The 18,758-nt window shown below is 42.3% G+C and overlaps 1 protein-coding gene across 6 annotated transcripts in view; it reads right to left on the minus strand.

Moving 5' to 3' along the window:
* ADPGK (ADP dependent glucokinase) overlaps positions 1–18,716 on the minus strand; it is a 28,498-nt gene extending 9,782 nt beyond the window's left edge. For 2 of the 6 annotated variants that reach the window (XM_082444059.1, XM_082444058.1), the window contains exons 1-3: positions 18,382–18,711; positions 11,035–11,260; positions 7,093–7,155 (exon numbers count right to left, since the gene is read on the minus strand). In XM_082444059.1, coding sequence (XP_082300185.1) covers positions 7,093–7,155; positions 11,035–11,260; positions 18,382–18,620 — 528 coding nt within the window. In that variant the 5' untranslated portion in view covers positions 18,621–18,711. Of the gene's footprint in view, positions 1–7,092; positions 7,156–11,034; positions 11,261–18,095; positions 18,253–18,381 lie in introns of those variants that run through there. The other 4 variants (XM_082444061.1, XM_082444062.1, XM_082444063.1 and 1 more) reach the window with 4 other exon arrangements.
* Between the last annotated feature and the right edge of the window lie 42 nt (positions 18,717–18,758).

Genomic DNA, 18,758 nt, shown 5'->3' on the forward strand with positions numbered 1-18,758 from the left:
TCCAGAAATTCTATGCATTTCAACAAAACACTGGATTCCAAATCCAATTTTGAAAGCTTTTGGTTTGGAGGTACGGACTAGAAGGGCTACTACCAGGGCCTGGGGGCTATAGACACAACGTACCCAGAAATGAGAGGCTGACAAAAGACCCACGTCACACATGTTACACAGGTACCTATGCTGCTGCTGAATCCCATGCACCCTATTAGGGACTGAATGTGTCTGGCCTCCCCATCCCCACCCCAAGTTCCCATGTCGAAGTCTAATTGCCAATGTGATGATATCTGGATAGGGTTTTCAGGAGGTAAATGAGGTCATATGGGTGGGTTCCTAATTCAGTAGGATTGGTGGCCTTATAAGAAAAGGAAAAGAGAGAGAGAGATCTCTCTCCACCACACCTGTTAAAGAAAGGCCATGTGAGGACACACAAGTCGGTGGCTGTCTGCAAGCCAGAAAGAGAGCTCTCATCAGAAACCAAACCCTGCTGGAACTGTGATCTTGGGTTTTCCAGCCTCCAGAACTGTGAGAAAATAATTTCTGTTGTTTAAGCAACCCGGTCTATGGCATTTTGTCATCAGGGCAGCCTGAGCAGACTAAGACACACTGTACCTCACTTTCTCTCTTTTCTTAACTGACTCACATCCTGTGTAGGCAGATACAGGATGTTGTCTGCTCAAAACTGCCAGATGAAAACAACTGTTTGAATTTACACAGTATAGAAAAGAACCACAATAATCAACCAGCTGACCTAATTTGTGGGATCAGGCTCCCTACTATACTTAGCTGCTTTGTGAACAAGATAGCCTTCCAAATAGAAGAATTAAAGAGCACCTCGATTGGGCTTCCCTGGTGGTGCAGTGGTTGAGAATCTGCCTACTGATGCAGGGGGCACGGGTTCGAGCCCTGGTCTGAGAAGATCCCACATGCCACGGAGCAACTGGGCCCGTGAGCCACAATTACTGAGCCTGTGCGTCTGGAGCCTGTTCTCCGCAACAAGAGAGGCCGCGATAGTGAGAGGCCCACGTACCACGATGAAGAGTGGCCCCCGTTTGCCGCAGCTGGGGGAAGCCCTCGCACAGAAACGAAGACCCAACACAGACAAAAATAAATAAATAAATAAATAAAATTAAATTAAATTAAAAAAAGATAGCATCATGTAATGGCAATTCTATAAATCTGGGTTTTTGTAAGTGATTTCAATGGAAGACCTGTCTCAAAAGAAATTAAGAACGCATGTTTGACTTAGACTGTAAATAGAAAGCAGTTTGTTTCTGTGCTGGTAACAGGCATTGCACAGACATGGTTTCAGGTAAATAAATCTATTCTACGATAAAAAAAAAAAAAAAAAGAAATTAAGAAATAAAAGTCTGGAATAAATCTCTTCAAAACTCATTGCAAATAAAATCCTCTTAACCTACAACAGTAACATATTAAAGCTCAGAGTATCCTAAAAAAAAAAAAAAAGAGCACCTCGATTCAGAAAGTATGGGGGGAGGTGCGCTGCAACTTTTTAAAAACCTTTTCTTCAACTCCAACCTGGGCCTCTTCCTGGCTTTTCCTTCTAGAAGCCACGTCACACCTGCTGCTGTTTCTGCCATGCCAGCTCTGGCCCCACTCATGACCAGGTTAACAGACTCAAAGCCCCTGAACCATGAGGGCCTGGACCAGGATTCGAAGGAAAGTCCTCAAAGATGATTGTCACCATTTCAGATTTGATATGCCCCATCCAGAAGCTTCCAAAGGCATTTTTACTTGCTAATTAACTGCTTGTTTGTACACAGGCATTTTCATGCATCTAAGAAATCCCAGCTTCTGGGTGAAAATACACTTCCCTCTCGACACATGCTCGCTATTTGCCAATTCTGAAAAGTCTTGCCCCTATAATTTTATTTCTTTTCTCTAATTCTTGGCTAGAACTTCAGCTTCCAAGATGAGATAACAAGGGCCAGATTTACCCTCCTGCCTGAAACAACAACAAAACAGATAAAATTTATGAAACAATGGTTTTCAAAACATTTAGGCACTGGGCAACAAAGGACAGTGATCCCTAACAAACAGAAAAAAACTGAGTAAGCCCTACAGATCCTGCTGCAATTTAGCCTGAAAGAGTTTCCAGATATACAAAATCTGAAAGAATTAATCACCAGCAGATCTGCACTACAGGAAATAGGAAATCCTTTAGGCAGAAGGAAAATGATACCAGATGGAAATACTGATCTAAACAAAGGAATGAAGAACGCCAGGAATGGTAACTCTGGATAAGTATATAAGATCTTTTTCTTATTATTTAAATGTCTTTAAAAGATAATTAACTGTTTGAAGAAAAATATTAACAGCATAGAATGAGATTTATAGCCTATCTAGAAGTAAATATATGGCAATAATAGTATAAAGACTGGAGGGGAGAAATGGAAGTACACTATTTTAAAGTTCTTACGTTCTATCTGGTGGTTTAATAATATCACTTGAAAGCAGACTGTGATAAACTAAAAATGTACATTATAAACCCTAAAGCAACCACTAAAGAAGACAAGTAGCAAGGTGTCAGATTTAAACCTATCTGATATAGCAACAATCATATTAAATGTAAATGGTCTAAACACCCCAAATAAAAGACAGAGAATGTCAAAGTGTATTAAAAAGCAAGCCCCAACTATATGCTGCCTACAAGAAACACATTTTAAATATAAAGGCACAAATAGGTTAAAAGCAGAAGGATGGAAAAAGATATATCATAACACGATTCAAAGCTGGAATGGCTATTTTAATCAAAATAAATTACACAGCAAAGAATATTATGAAATTATTTTCTTTATCCCTGGTAATGATAAAAGGGTCAATTTGTGGAGGGATGTAACAATTCTAAAGAGTTATGCATCTAATAACAGCTTAAAAATACATGAAGCAAAAAGTTACAGAACTGCAAGGGAAATAGACAAGTCCATAAGTATAGCTGAAGATGTCAATACCCCTCTCTCAATAGTATTAGATAAATCAAGTGGACTGAAAATCGTTAAGAATATAGAAGACTTGAACAACATTATCAACCAACTTGGCCTAACTGACATTTATATATAGAACACTCCACTCCAAAACAGAAAAATATGTACTTTTCAAGTGTACATTAAACTTCACCAAGATAGACTATATTCTAGGTCATAAAAAAGTCTCAATAAATTTAATAGGAATCAGAGAAGCACATTCTCTGATCACAATGGAATTAAAATAGAAATCAATAACAGAAAGATATCTGGAAACCCTCCCAATATTTAGAAACTAAATAACACACTTCTAAGTAGTCCATAGACGGTCCATTAAATACCTCATCTCAAGAAATCAAAGGGAAATCAGAAAGCATTTGAACTGAATGAAAATAAAAACAAAAAGTATCAAAATCTGTGGGATACAGCTAAAACAGCACTTAAGGGGAATTTTATAGCACTAAACACCCTGTACCAGAAAACAAAGGTCTCAAATCTGTGACCTCAGCTACTACCTTAATAAACCAGAAAAAGAAAGTTAAATTCAAAGCAAACAGAAACCAATGAAATAGAAAAGAGAAAAATACAGGAAAAAAAAAAATCAGTAGAACTGAAAGCTCATTGTTTATTGAAAAGATCAATAAAATTGATAAACCTATAGCCAAACTTATCAAGGAAAAGAAAAAATGAAAAAGACATAAATTACCAGTATCAGGAAAGAGAGAGAACATCACTACAGATTCTACAGATCTTAAAGGAATAAGGGAACATTATGACTAACTTTATGCCAATAAATTCAACAACTTAGATGAAATGGACAAATTTCTTGAAAGGTAAAACTACCAAAGCTCACTCAAGAAATAAAAAATCAGAATTTCTCTTTATCTATTAAATCGAAATTGTTAAAAACCTTCCCGTATCAAAAACTTCAGGCCTAGAGGGCTTCACTGGTGAACTCTACAAACATGTAAGGAGGATGTGATACCAATTCTACACAAACTCTTTTTTAAAAAAATTGAAATACTTCCCGATTCATTCTATAAGGTCAGTATTACTCTGATACTAAAACCAGACAGATATACAAGAAGAGAAAAATACAGACCAATATCCCTCAGGGAAATTGATATAAAAATTTTAAACAAAATTTTAGTAAATTGAATCCAACGATATATAAAAAGGGTAATACATCAGAAGCAAGTGAGGTTTATTCTGGGGATACATGGTTGGTTTAACATTTGAAAATCAATGTAATAACCATATACCAAAGTAAAAAACAAAAACCACACGATCGTCTCAAAAGATGCAGAAGCAGCATTTGACAAGATCCAACATCTACTTCTAATTCTTGGCTACATTCCAAAATATATTCCATAAAGACACTGTTCTCTTCTGCAATCTGGCTTCTATTTCACCATTCCACTGAATTTACCTTTACTATATTCACCAGGGTCTATTTCTGAGACAACATAGCTTGGCTGTAAAGAGCATGGACGCCGGAGCTGGACTACTTGGGTTCAAATCCCAGCTCTACTCCTTACTAGGTATGTGAACTTGAACAGTTTTAACTTCTCCATGCCTCATTTTTTCTATCTACAAAATGGGGATAATAATAGACTTCCCTTATGGGGCACTGTGAGGATCAAATGAGTTAATTTAATGTAAAGCACTTAAGACAGTGCCTGGCATACAGTAAGAACTACGCAAGTGTTAACGATTATTATTGCCTTTGGAAAATACCTAATCCTTAATCTGCGGTCGTTCTCAGATGATCACTTGGTCCATGTCGAGAAGCATTTCAGCAAGTTAAATTGAATCTCTCTGAGAGAGCAGTATAGGGTGGTGAGGTCATGGCAGAGCCTAGTGTTTGTATCCTGGCTCCATCATTTACTAGCTAGGTGAGCCTATGCACATTACTTAATCTCTTACATTACTTAACGTCTCTGGATCGCCTATCTTTTAAACAGTGATAATACCTTAACTTCATCAGATTGTTGTGAGGACTAAGAGATATCCCTTTTCTTTCCTCAATCTTTTACCAAGGCCAGACTTTTTTTTTTCTTTTTTTTAAATTAATTTTATTTTTGGCTGTGTTGGGTCTTCGTTTCTGTGCCAGGGCTTTCTCTAGTTGCGGCAAGCGGGGGCCACTCTTCATCATGGTGCGCAGGCCTCTCACTATTGCGGCCTCTCCTGCTGCGGAGCACAGGCTCCAGACGCGCAGGCTCAGTAATTGTGGCGCACAGGCTCAGTTGCTCCGCGGCACGTGGGATCTTCCCAGACCAGGGCTCGAACCTGTGTCCCCTGCATTGGCAGGCAGACTCTCAACCACTGCGCCACCAGGGAAGCCCTTTTTTCTTTTTTTAAAAATCAGAATGCTTTCCAGTCGGGCTGGTCTCAGGCCCAGCTTCTCCAGAGACCAACAGCAAATACTGGTCCCAGACAAGGGCAATATTGAAAGGTCAATCTAACCCAGGACTCCCAGGGCCAGAATTACTTCTCAGGGTCAAGAGAGTGGCCTTTTATGGACCCATACAAATGCCCAGGATTCTGATGGAAAGGGCCTGGGTTCTCTCTAATTAGTTTATGACTGATCTTTTCTTCTCTTCCATCCATTAGCTGGTAATACTTCTGAAGGTCAGCCCTGTAATTTCTAATTTTCTCTGTTTGGGAGTTAATTACTATCTATAAAGATAATGACTATTTAAAAAAAAATTTCCCACACCCTAATATTTTATGAAAACTTTAATTCTTACTAAAATGTGAATGTTCACACTTTAATATGCTCTCCACATCTAAGCACATCCATCCCTCGGTGTACAGTGTGGCTCCATGTGAATTTTTTCCCCTCAAACTGTTGAACATTTATCTGAATTTTTGGGCCCATCTCTGGGCTTCTGATTCTGTGCCCCTGAGAACTGTTTATGGTTTCCTTTCTCTGTCGTCAGTAGCCACGTCTATTCTGCACTTCTCAAGTTCACTTACTCTAGAATCATCTTTGTTAAACCTATCTTCTTTGTCCCCATATACGATCTAGCACCAAGTGATTCCATTTTAGTAGGCTTTATATAGGCTTCTCCTCTTCTGGCTACCCTATCCAAACCTCAATCATTTTACAGCAAGACAGCAGCAATAACCTCCTTGCTGTCTTTCCCCCTCAGACCTATTCCACTTGTAGCAAGAGAACTTCTTACTCAGATGTTATTTTGAACATAGCAGTAATTTTTAATTCTACTTAAACCAAATGGCTTAAGACTTGAAGACATGTCCCTACTGACCCCCATCTAGTGGCCTTCATTTTTCAACACTCTGGATCCAGGCTCACAGAACAGCCAATTAAGTCTTCTCTCATCACTGTACAATTCCCAGCCTCAGGCACTGACTCCAGAGCCCACGTGCTCTTAACCATTACATGATAAGGTACTCAAGAACATGGACTCTGGGGTCCTAGGTTAGAACTGTTCTATTTCTTTTCTTTCTTTCTTTTTTAAAATATTAATTAATTAATTTATTTTTGGCTGCATTGGGTCTTTGTTGCTGCGCGCGGGCTCTCTCTAGTTGTGGCGAGCGGGGGCTACTCTTTGTTGCGGTGTGCAGGCTTCTCATCGTGGTGGCTTCTGTTGTTGCGGAGCACAGGCTCTAGGCGTGTGGGCTTCACTAGTTGTGGCGCATGGGCTTAGTTGCTCCGTGGCATGTGGGATCTTCCCAGACCAGGGATTGAACCCATGTCCCCTGCATTGGCAGGCGGATTCTTAACCACTGCGCCACCAGGGAAGTCCCTGTTCTATTTCTTATTAGCTATGAACTTCCCTATGCCTCAAGCTTCATGTGGAAAGCAAGACAATAGCAGTACCAGCACGAGTACCAACTAGCCTTACAGGTTGTTGCAGGGATTAAATGAAGTAATCCAATCAAACACTAGAAACAACGTCAGGCACACAGTAAGCACTCAGAAAGCATTAGCTACCACTCCTCTCCTTCCACTAGTATATTCCTAACAAGAGCCCCAGGGTCTGGCACAAGTTGAATCAAGGAACAGACAGAGACTCATTCTTACTCCTAAAATTACTTAAACACTAGTGAAGGACACAGGTTTTAATCTGGGAATTTGACTTACCTTTAAATCTGCGTTGGCTGCAAATTTCTGTCCAATTAAAGCTGCATTTCCTCCTACGTAGTGCTGTAAGACAGTTCAAAGTTATTAGACAGTATTTTAGCATAACTATGTTACCCAAGCTTAATAATGTTTTGATTTATTGAATTAATTTACAGTCCATTTTTTTCCAAAAAAAATTCATGGTGACTTTGTAAGTACACACAGATGAGGTTAATAAAAACATTAACCCCATAGGTTAATAGACAATGAGTTATAAGGAAAGGTGGAAAAAACAAATTGCTACGCTTGGAAATTAGTATAATTGCCTTAACTGTAGATCAAATTTGGCCTTGAGCTTCCAGGCAACTGGAACAGATAAGGAAACAAAAGGAAATATGACAAGCATGGATAGAGCTTATCTTCAGCACTGCAACCCTTCTAAAATGAGTATATGACTATGACAGTCTCCTCCTGAAAATCAATCAATAAATACTACAGTGAACTAAAATCCAACTCAATTTTTTTAATCAAAGCACAGTTGATATATAATATTATTTAAATTACAAGTGTACAATATAGTGGTTCACAATTTTTGGAAGTTATACCCCATTTATAGTTATTATAAAATATTTTCTATATTCTCCATGTTGTACAATATATCCTTGCAGCTTATTTTATACCTAATAGTTTGTACCTATTAATCCCTTACCCCTTTACTGCCCCTTCCCCATTTCCCTCTCCCCACTGGTAACCACTAGTTTGTTGTCTTTATCTGTGAGTCTGTTTTTTTTGTTATATTCACTAGTTTGTTGTATTTTTTGATTCCACATGTAAGTGATATCATACAGTATTTGTCTTTCTCTGTCTGACTTTATTTCATTTAGCATAATACCCTCCAAGTCCATTCATGTTTCTGCAAATAGCAAAACTGCATTCTTTTTTATGGCTGAGTAATATTCCATCTCTCTCACACTCACACACACACTATATCTTCATCTGTTCATCTACTGATGGACACTAAGGTTGCTTCCTTATCTTGGCCATTGTAAATAATGCTGCTATGAACATTGGGGTGCATGTGTCTTTCCGAATCAGTTTTAAAATCCAACTCTTAAGTGAGACACACACGCCTTTCTTTATCTGTCCCCTGCTTTCCTTTCTACTTGCATCTCCCGCCCTCCCTTCCGTACCATGCCTGCAGCTCTCCAAGTCTGCCTTCCTCCCTCTCTCTGTGCCTTTGGCACATGTTGCTTTCTTTGACTAGGATGCCTCCCCATTCTCATTCATTGGTAAGTCCCTGATCACTTTTTAAGTATCAGCTGCAGCATCACCTCTTCTGCAATGCCTTGTCTCCCTTTTCCCATGGCCACCTCTGCCTCCACAACCCCCCTTCCAGACAGGATTACAGATCCCTTGCTACTCGCCACTCCTATACTCAGAACAAACCTCCATTACAGCCCTTGTCCGCTTGGGCTAATGTCATCTGGGGACATGTCTAGCTCTTTCAGGGCAAGGACTGTCTTCTTACAATAAGTGCTCAGTAAATGTTTGTTGCTAGATTTTGAGAAAGGAAGAAACACACTGATGCATCAGGAAACATAAGAGCTTTCCTGGGAGTAAATTCTAAAGGTAACAGACTCTAATAGAGGACAATGTTTTCTCCTAAAACACCACACCTCTCAGCTGAGGACCTAGAGCAGGAGAGCAGATAATTCAAGGTTAGTATTCCATTGTGCCGAGGACGGATTCATGTGTTTTGGAAACCTGACAAGTAGGAGATACAGCGGATGCTCTATTATGAAAGTTGAGAAACCTCATCCACAGCCTTGCCTGGGAGGAATGCTACCACCTCACCTTCCTAGTCCCCAGTCCCATGCAGAGGCACAGAATAAGTAACTCAACTCTGCATGCTAGACATCACTTTCAGCCCAACCAAGGTTTGTGTTGACCGATCACTGGATTCAGGCGGGACAGTAATGGCTTACTATAGATAAATTTAAAACTTCCTGTGATATACAGGCTGAAATTTGGCCTTTTAACATGTTAACCTTAATTTTTTATTTACTATGGTGGCTAGAAGAATTTACTAAAAATCTTGGGTGAAACATTAAGATTCCATGAAGTGGATTTTAGAGTTTTCATATAATAGTTATTATTAACTGCTGTTTATCAGTCAATCTGCCTTATAGTTTAAGGGAGTTTGACAAGGCACCAAATGAAGTGTCACACTAATGGAAGATAAATAACACATTTTAGGTTTTACAATGTTAAGAAATAATTTAGATGATGTAAAAGCTAGATAAAATTTCTGTAGAAAAAAATGTTTGCATTATGAAACAAAAGGCAGAAGAAACTAGAATAGAAAGCAAATTGGTGGTTTAAATACTACAATCTCAAAGACTTTTAAGCAGTAGACTTGCCATCTTTTTAGAACTATCACTATTCTTTCATAAAAGATAAGAATCTCAGGAGTTCCCTGGTGGTCTAGTGGTGAGGATTCGGTTGGGGAACACTGAGATCCCCCAAGCTGCGCTGTGCAGACAGAAAGGAAAAAAAAAAAAAAAAAAGATGAGACTCTCATTACCAAACTCAGCTGTCAAAATGATTGTAACTGAAGTTTTAATAGCTTGCTGTTTTCTTTAGAAACTCAGCTGGGTAATGCCCATGCCCATTTCTAATGTTCAAATGGGTGGCTTCAAAGGGAAAAAAAACTTTAAAATCTTAATAGTTATCAAAATAAGTGGTCATAAAGAATGGTCTATGAAAGGTACCAATCAAAAATGGCATTAAGAGCTCCCCCTGTGAGAAGTACACCCAGACTGGGGTGATGGGCCAAAGGAAGATTTTAGGTAAGAAAATTTGGGCGTGAGACGCGGTGGGGTGGAGAGATGCTTAAACAAACAACCAACCAAAACTTGCCGGTAAGAGGTGTGAGGGCAGGTGTAGCAGCAGGTGTGCGAGCCTTGAGGAAGTGTCTGGACCATGCAGGCCCCAGGGCTTTGTTTATGATCACCAGGTGGGCTTGGGGAGCTCTAAGCTCTATCTCTGAGAGGCTCTACCCTGTAGAACGATGGCTCTCAGAACAAGGTGTTCAGAACCACAGCATCAACACAACTAGGAAACTAGCTGGAAGGGTAAATTCTTGGGTGCATCCCACAGACACTGAATCAGAACTCTGGAAGTGCGGCCCAGGAATCTGTGTTTCAATATCCCTCCAAGTGATTCTGATGCACACTCAGGTCGGAGAGCTACCGAACTAGGCCAGTGGTTCTCAACCAGGGTGATTTTGCATCCCTCCTCTCCCTGACCCTGGAAACATTTGACCATGTCAGGAGACATTTTTAACTGTCACAACTGGGGAAGAGGAGGAGTGAGACTGTCATCTACTGGGTGGAGGCCAGAGATGCTGCTAAACACCTTACAATGTGCAGGACAAACCCCACAAGGGAGAATTCTCTAGCCCTAAACGTCAACAGTGCTGAGGATGAGAAAACTTGCTCTGGACCAGCAGAGCAGAGGTAAGGACCCAGCTCCCTCGTTCCCAGGCAAAGGCTAGAACTCTTTCTCTGTGGGTTTGGCCTTGTTTTGCTTAGGAAGGACTCAGCCATATTAAGATTACTGCAAGTTATCAGCCAAGCGACACCCAAACAAGTTTGGAGTAGATATCTTTCCTACCTTAAACCTGAATAACACGAAAAAAGAGCAATTTAATGGATAACCCAGAACCAAAATTTCAGTAAATATGCTTCATAAACGCTGGCTGAATTGAACTGACTAGAAACAGCAGAGTTAAAGGAAGGTCAGATACAGTTTTCAAAAAAGAGAAAAACATTGTAGAACTGGATTCCTAACAGTTACCCTCTTAGGGCAAACTGGAGAAAAAAGTTGCTTGGTTGCTTTTAGAAACCACACAAACAAGGTGTCTTTCCCCACCCTAACTTAATTTACCACTGGCAAACAGACCTGGGCTCCTGGGAACTCTGATGCAATCTGGGCGATGTTATGGAAAGTTTCCTTATCACTGAAGAAGCGTTCAGCAGCTGCTCCCTTCCCCATGAAGTGAACGAAGGCTTCTTCTAGATCATTCCTCGAACGCAGCTCAGTGTGATCTTTCCCATTCCCAGGATTCAGGCCAAGTGCCTGCAAGAGCTTCACCCCTGACAGCACGACATCCACACATGCATTGACTCTGGAAGGAAGGAAGAAAGAGACAGTGTGAAAGAAACAGAAGCACTGGGGCAACTACTTTGCATTTAACAACAGGGAAATGTTTCAGAAGCCTGTATTCAAACAAAAAAACAGATGAAGTGGATTTGAAACCTGAATTGGAAAGTAAATAGCATATGGCAGAAGGAGGATTACTTTATCTGGATGTATGTCTTAGGATCAGAACACAGGACTCTTGGCAACAGTTTGGAAAACTTTTACACTAGTTACAAAGAGAGAAGACAGGTGCTCAGCATTTCAGAACAAAGTATCATGATAACACAAATTTAGCATTTTTGAGAAAATGGTGGCAGAACCAAACTGTCTGGATTCACCTTGGCTGTGTGATGTGGGCAAGTCACTTTTAATTTCTCTTTGTCTCAGTTTCCTCATCTATAAAATGGTGTAATATGAGTATTTAACTCATAGAGCTGTTGTGAAGATTAAGTTAATAAATGCTTAGGAACACTGCTTGCTGCAGAGTAAGCAAAATAAAAGTTTTGGTCAAAATCCACCTTCCCCCGAAAGATATATTAGGATGGTGGTAAAATACACTAAATATCTAAATGTCTAAATACTCCCAGTTGAAATTCTTAGAGCTGAGTGGTGCCTTAAAGACTGAAGTGCACCTGCAGCCTGTAACAAATCATCACTTGGCAGGTGTTCACTGGACCCACCCATGAACTTTAAAGGCTGATAAGAAGCCAGTGCGACATCACTTGGTTGGTGCTACAGAAATTATAAAGTACATATAAGGCTGTCTGGCATGGCCCCTCCTATGTGTGCATGGAAAAGTTCTGGCTTACATTTTCAGTGTTTCTTTGCTAAAAGTCATCCCTTAAAAGAGGAGTTCCAGGGCTTCCCTGGTGGCGCAGTGGTTGAGAATCTGCCTGCTAATGCAGGGGACACGGGTTCGAGCCCTGGTCTGGGAGGATCCCACATGCCGCGGAGCAGCTGGGCCCATGAGCCACAGCTACTGAGCCTGGGCGTCTGGAGCCTGTGCTCTGCAACAAGAGAGGCCGCGATAGTGAGAGGCCCGCGCACCATGATGAAGAGTGGCCCCCACTTGCCGTAACTAGAGAACGCCCTCGCACAGAAACGAAGACCCAACACCACCAAAAATAAATAAATAAATAAATAAATTTAAAATAAAAAAAAAAAAACAAAAAAAAAACAGAAGTTCCAAACACTTTGGGTAGCTAAATGAGGTCTTCCTGCCCCACCACAGGCACCTTTATTCCTGCCTCTGCCATCCCTGCCAGTGGGGCTGGATGACCAACTGAAACAGCTTCTGGTGACAAGGCTGTGCTTCCAGGTTAATTCCGAGTAGCTTTGAAACCAGAAGGTAAACTCATCACTAAAGAAGGCCCGATGGATTGGATTTTAGTGTATAATATATAACTACAGTGTTTCCCTTCCAGTCTCCTTTAAAAATCTGTTGATCAAATCATTCATGGTGGCCAACTCTAAGATGAGGAACGAGATGGTGGTAAGGGAGAGGAATTTTCTTTTTCATCAGATATACTTCTAATTTTTACAAGCATACATTACTCTTAGAACCTAATAACAATTTTTAAAAGGTTCTCACGTGGGCTAGATATTATTTACATCACTCAAGGAAGGTTTACAAGGGCAAGGAAGAAACACATCCGTCCTCACGACGCAAAACTGATTGCATACTCATCATAAAGATTCTTTTATTAATTCTTCCCCTATGAATCCCATGTTTTTGAAAAGGTTTTTGCCTACCGCACAGCATTTAAATACTCAAATGTTTTTATTCCTTTAAAGTCAAACACACATATAATTACTCTGTTCAACTGGAAAAGCATAATCTAAAAGTGAGTATACTTTTCAGCACATAAAACACATTGACATGCATGTGGCAGGTTCTTAATGATACATTTAAAACATAATCCTTTCACAGCCTTACATAATAATGAACCAACACACCTTGTAAACTGGTCTCAACCCCACCTCACACGAAGTGTCCTTTATTTCTACTGGATGCAATGTTAGATGTCTGAAGGGTAGAATCTTAACAGGAATACAGGCATCCCTGGCTCTCAGACTCCAATAGGCTCCCAACGTTCAGACAGTGAGAGTTTGGATAGCGTGAGACACCCCTTCCCACCAAGCAGCCCTACCTAGAAAATGTATCCAAATGGATCTGGGTCCTGAGTCTGGACAGCAAAAGTTCAGATACTGAGGGATATGCCCATATTTGGAAATAACGACTTCAAAATCAACTTCAATAAACACATCACCTCCGTACCTAGTTGTGCTGAGACTTTAAATAGAGTTTGATTCTTTAAAGGTGAGAATGGAGGAAGCTGCACTTACAGGAAAACAAAACTGAAAGGAACAATGTTCAGCACATTTTGCAGCACAACACAAAACCCAACTGAACAAATTTTGAGTTAAAACAATGTAACTATCATAGGAACATTTTCTATCCCCCACCTAATCATGTCATGAATACTAAAGGAAAGAATCTTAGAGAGGAAAAAATTTACTTGGTAGCTTTTTAAAGTAAAAAAATCACTGAACACTACTATGTGCCAGATAGTAAACAGAGTACGTTTAGGTGTGCTTTCTAGTTATATTTTATAATACTTCAACCAGAACAAGAATCTTTCTCTGCACTTCAACAGCATACTAAAATGTAAACAAGCACGTTACCTAAGGTGCTTTCTTATCGGGGAAAATTAAAGGGCGGGGGGGGAGGTAAAAAAACCAGAAGACAAAATTATGCTCATTTGACACTTAGGCAGAATTTCACAGCTCAATAAGAAATGTATAAAAGATTACAATGTGAGTTTTGAGAAAACACAGACACAGATGAAACAACTGGAAGATAAAGTGAGGCAACAGATGCTGAATGCCTGAACAAGTGGCTGTGCTAGCAGAGAGGATGCTGGGAGCCAGGGCTGCCAGGCATAGTATCAGAGACTTGGGGGTGGGGTGGGAATGAGGGACAGTTTCTTCTGGATCATAAATTCCTTAAAGACAAGGATGGTGGTCCTTACCACCTCTCTTCTGTTTTACTGTCTGTAAATCGTTTCCTAAGGTTCTTTCTAGCTTTCACACTCTACCTGAGATATTATGAGAGTTAATCATAATCGCTGTAAGATACAGAACTGTAGAGAAGAGAAATTCAAGACGCAGGAACAGTGGTCCTTGGGCCACACCCTGGATGGTGCTCTGGACAGAGAAAGAAGGCAGGCATTTTCAGACAGACCACGCCAATCCGCAAAACGTTCTAAGATAGGGAAGTAGTCATCACTGCTTGCAGCTGAGAAAAGTGAGGCTGGGGGTCAACTAACATTCCGAAGGCCATAACTGGAGAAGCCTAAATTCAAACCCAGATTTATCTGATACTGAAACCCACAGGGAGCGTACACAAGCAAAGACGCAGACAAAGGGATTAACCTTGTGTCTGGACACAATAGGAATGCTGATCCAGTTAGGAGAGTTTCAACAGGGGAGAAGAGCTAGACAGGTTTCAAAGGTCAGGGTGAAGCCAGGAAAGGGAGAATGAATGCTAGCATGAGGGGTTCATCATTCACCCAATGAACCTTAGGACCAGGGCCCGATTCTGAAGCAGGGGAGGGAGCACATGCTTTAGAAAGATGTGGCAGTGGGCTCGCCATTGACCATCTTCTTGAAACCTCTCCTATCATTTATTTCCCTGGTCCCTTCCCACCTGCCCCTTACATGGATGGCAGTGCCTCCCCGAATCCCACCCTTGCCATTTACCTTCCCTTCTTTCTCTTCCTGGGTGATGTTGTCCAGTCTCTGGCCTCAGCCTAAGTGCTGGAGTCTCCAAGGTCTGCAACCCTGCTCCTCAACTACAGCCTCTGGCTGTCAGCAGCTGAGGGCCCAGCTTCCTCTGAAATTCCACAGGAATGTACATTTCCCCTCCTCTGAAATCAAAATGGTTACCTTCCACCACAAACTTGTTCCTTTTTCTTAATTTCTTCGTGGCAACAACGTGGCACGAATGTGGAGCCAGGAATGGGTTTAGGCTGCACCTCGGGCATTCGACAGTTGTGTGATCCTGGGCAAATCAGTATTTCCAAGCCCCAGTTTACTCCCTGTGAAAGCTGGATGACAATCTCTGTATCTGCCTGCATAAGGTTGTTGTAAGATCCCCAGTATTAAGATCCTGTCATTTTTGATGTCTCTATTTACTGTACAACACCCAAACTCTTCTCAAATCTCACCTGTTGAAAATCATTGCCAAACAAGAAAAAGCTCTATGGACTCTTAACTAGCGTCAGAGTCTCAAGACTTTCCTTTCTATGAGTCATATCAAATTGTGTGTTTTGACTGAGTATGTGAAAGAGAGTGAATATGTGTGTGTGTGTGTTTGTGTGTGTGTGTATTCTCCTGAAAGATCAAACTACAACACACACACACCTGCCAAATGAGATTCTGGTACCAGTACTGCACCCACCTACTCCTTGTACATTCCCGTCTTTAGGCTGAAAATCTGGGTAATGAGAAATGCTGGTAACAATGGATGTCTGTTACCCACAAAAATAGCGTGAAGCAGTCAAATAGGTTACAACCACAGCTCAAATTCACATTCCACTGGTTAGTCTCTGCAAAGAACTTAGCATCATTTACCTGCTTATAAGCCTTTATGGCTTTCCCATCACCTACCCTGATACAAAAGGCTCCTTTCAGCATCATCGCTTGACATCCTTCTACCATAAGGTCCTTGCCCTAAATACAGGGCCAACTTGCTGTTCACAAACAAGCCAAATACCTTTTCACATTTGGTCCTCTCTGCCTAGGTGGGCTTATTCTCCCATCTTTTTGTGGAGAAATTCCATTTCTTCTCCAGGGCCTGGCCCTTGCAAGTCACTGTAGCAGAATATGTTTTCCAAGATGGCCACAAGATGTCCCATCCCACATGTTCTTTTTACAATGTGACGCTCACATTCCCCCCATCCAGGTGTGTTCTATGTCCCCTCCCCTTAAAACCATTTGGACCTGAGACTATGATAGAAGCAACACTATGTGCTTCTAAGATTAGGTCACAAAAGGCATTAATGCTCCTGCCTGGTCCTCTTGGGGAACTCCCTCCCCTAACCCAGTCACCCTGCTGTGAAAAAGCTAAACAGAGAAACCACCTGTAGGTGTTCAGGTGAAACCACAGCTGAGGCTGTAGCCGACAACAACAATCAACCCTTGAGATGATCCCAGTCTCAGCCATCATCTGCCTGAAACTGCACAAAACCCCAAATGAGAATTGCCTAGCCGAACCCAATCAAACCTCAGAATCATGAGAATAAAATGACCATTGTTTTAAGCTACTAAGTTTTGGGGTGATTTGTGATGTAGCAATAGTAAATGGATTGTCACCTTCTCAGATGGAGCTTTTCCTGAAACCCCATTCTGGGAAGAATCAGTAATTCTTCTTTGGGACACAAGGCTACCTTGTTTCCACCACTAGTTCAGCAGAGCACTTTTCGTAATCATTACAAACAGCATTGTGTCACCTCACCGCCCCCCGCCCCCCCATTCATATTGAAGCCCTAACCACAGATCGGACTGTATTTGGAGGTAGGAACTAATTAAGGAGGTAACTGAGGTTAAATGAGGCCATTATCCAACAGGACTAGTGTCTGTTTAAAAAGAGGAAGAGACACCAGAAGTGCTCATGAATGGAGCAAAGGTCTAATGAGTACACAGCGCGAAGGCAGCCAGCCATCTGCAAATCCTTAAGAGAGGACTCGCTCTTGGGCTATCAGCCTCTAGCACTGTGAGAAAATAAATGTCTGTTGTTTAAGCTACCCAGTCTGTGGTATCCTGTTACGGTAGCCCGAGCAGACTAACACAATAACGAATATATTTGTTTCCAACAAACGAGGCTGGGACCTTGCCTCATTCATCCCTGTATCCTCAGAACCTAGCACAGACCTGACACATACCATGCAGCTGACAAATATTTGTTGAATGAATGCTCACAAAACCAGGGAGGACAATTAAGAAGCTGAAAGGGATGCAGGTGAAAGGCCCTGAACTTGAAAGAAGAGGTAAAAGAGGATACATCTGAAGAAACGATAAATATGCTGATATAAAAAAATAGTAGCTAACGTTAGGTGTCTGCTCGTTAAAGCAGACACTATGCTAAATAACATGGATTATTTAATTGAATCTTCAGGATAACTCTGCTTTACCTTAACCTTTCTGGTCCCAGTACTCACAGGAACTAGTAGAGCAGTAGAAGGCCTGTTTTTGTGGTGAGGGCAAGATATTAAAGTCGAACTGAGACAAGAACTAAAATTCGTGTAAAGGGAATAATTACTTACACGCGGGAGGGGAATACAAAGAAAGGAGGCTCTGTGATTTGGGAGAACCCTAAATATGCAGTGTCACTGAAATCAGGGGAAGAAAAGAGTTTCAAGGAGAAGGGTGTGCTTAACGCGTGGAAGGCTGCAAACAGTCGACAGAGAAGGTTAAAAGAAGCAGTTGAATGTGAAAATCAACACGGTTCCGGTGAGCTTTGAGAGAGAAGTTTCAGTAGAATGGTGGTCTCCAGACTACGGCATTTAAGGAAGCAGAAACAAGGCGTGAAGAAATAAACTCGGTAGCTAATGGCAGCGACCACACCTTCAAGTAGTTCAGAAGCAAGAGGGTGCCGCCAAAGTGCTAAGACCAACCATTGCTGACTACCAAAGAGCAGCTGCCAGAGAAGGAGGGCTTGGAATGGAGGAGGCTCGAATTATAAGGAGTCAGGCTGAGCGGGATTTGCAAGAGGCTATTCGGCTGGTTCTATGGAGATGAGAGAAGGGGGCTGGTCCTACCGAGACGAGAAGGGCGCAGGGGCCAGCCGACAGGAAAAAGCAGTCTGGTGAGTCCCTGCAGCAGTGACGAACGGGGCTCGTCCCAAACGTCCGACGCTTCTCGCCAAGGAGGGAGCGTGGACACCAGTGCCGAAGGGCCTCCCGGGGACCTCTGGGAACCCGTTTCCGCGCCGGCTCTACCTCCCAGCTCCCAAGCCGGCTGACCTCCGCCAAGGCGGCCCTCGGAGGCCCGGAGCGCCCGCACCTCCTGGAGAGGTCCAGAGAGGCAGGCTCCGCAGGCACTCACCCCACAGCCACGCGGCGCCAACGCCGGGCAGGCCGCACGATGAGCGCGTCCCAGGCAGCAGACAACCGGCCTTCAGGGGAGCCGGGTCCTGGGGGTGCGGGCGCGGGCGCAGGCCCCAGCTGTAGCGAGCTCCACAGCGAGCGCAGCGCCGACCCCGGCAGCTGCGGCTCCAGCAGGAAGACGCAGCCCACCGCTAGCGCCAGGAAGCCGGCGTACGCGGAGCCGCGCCACAGCGCCATACACACAGAGGTGTGCGAGCCGCTGAGCACAGCTCCTTTCGCGGTCCGCGCCTCTTCCGGGCTTAGCTCGTGCTGACGTCAACACGCGCATCACGTCACGCCGGCGCGCCGCGGTCCCCCGGAGGGGCGGGGCGATGG

This window comes from Balaenoptera physalus, assembly GCF_965194825.1.
Source record: "Balaenoptera physalus genome assembly, chromosome: 2".
NCBI classification, from domain to species: domain Eukaryota; kingdom Metazoa; phylum Chordata; class Mammalia; order Artiodactyla; family Balaenopteridae; genus Balaenoptera; species Balaenoptera physalus.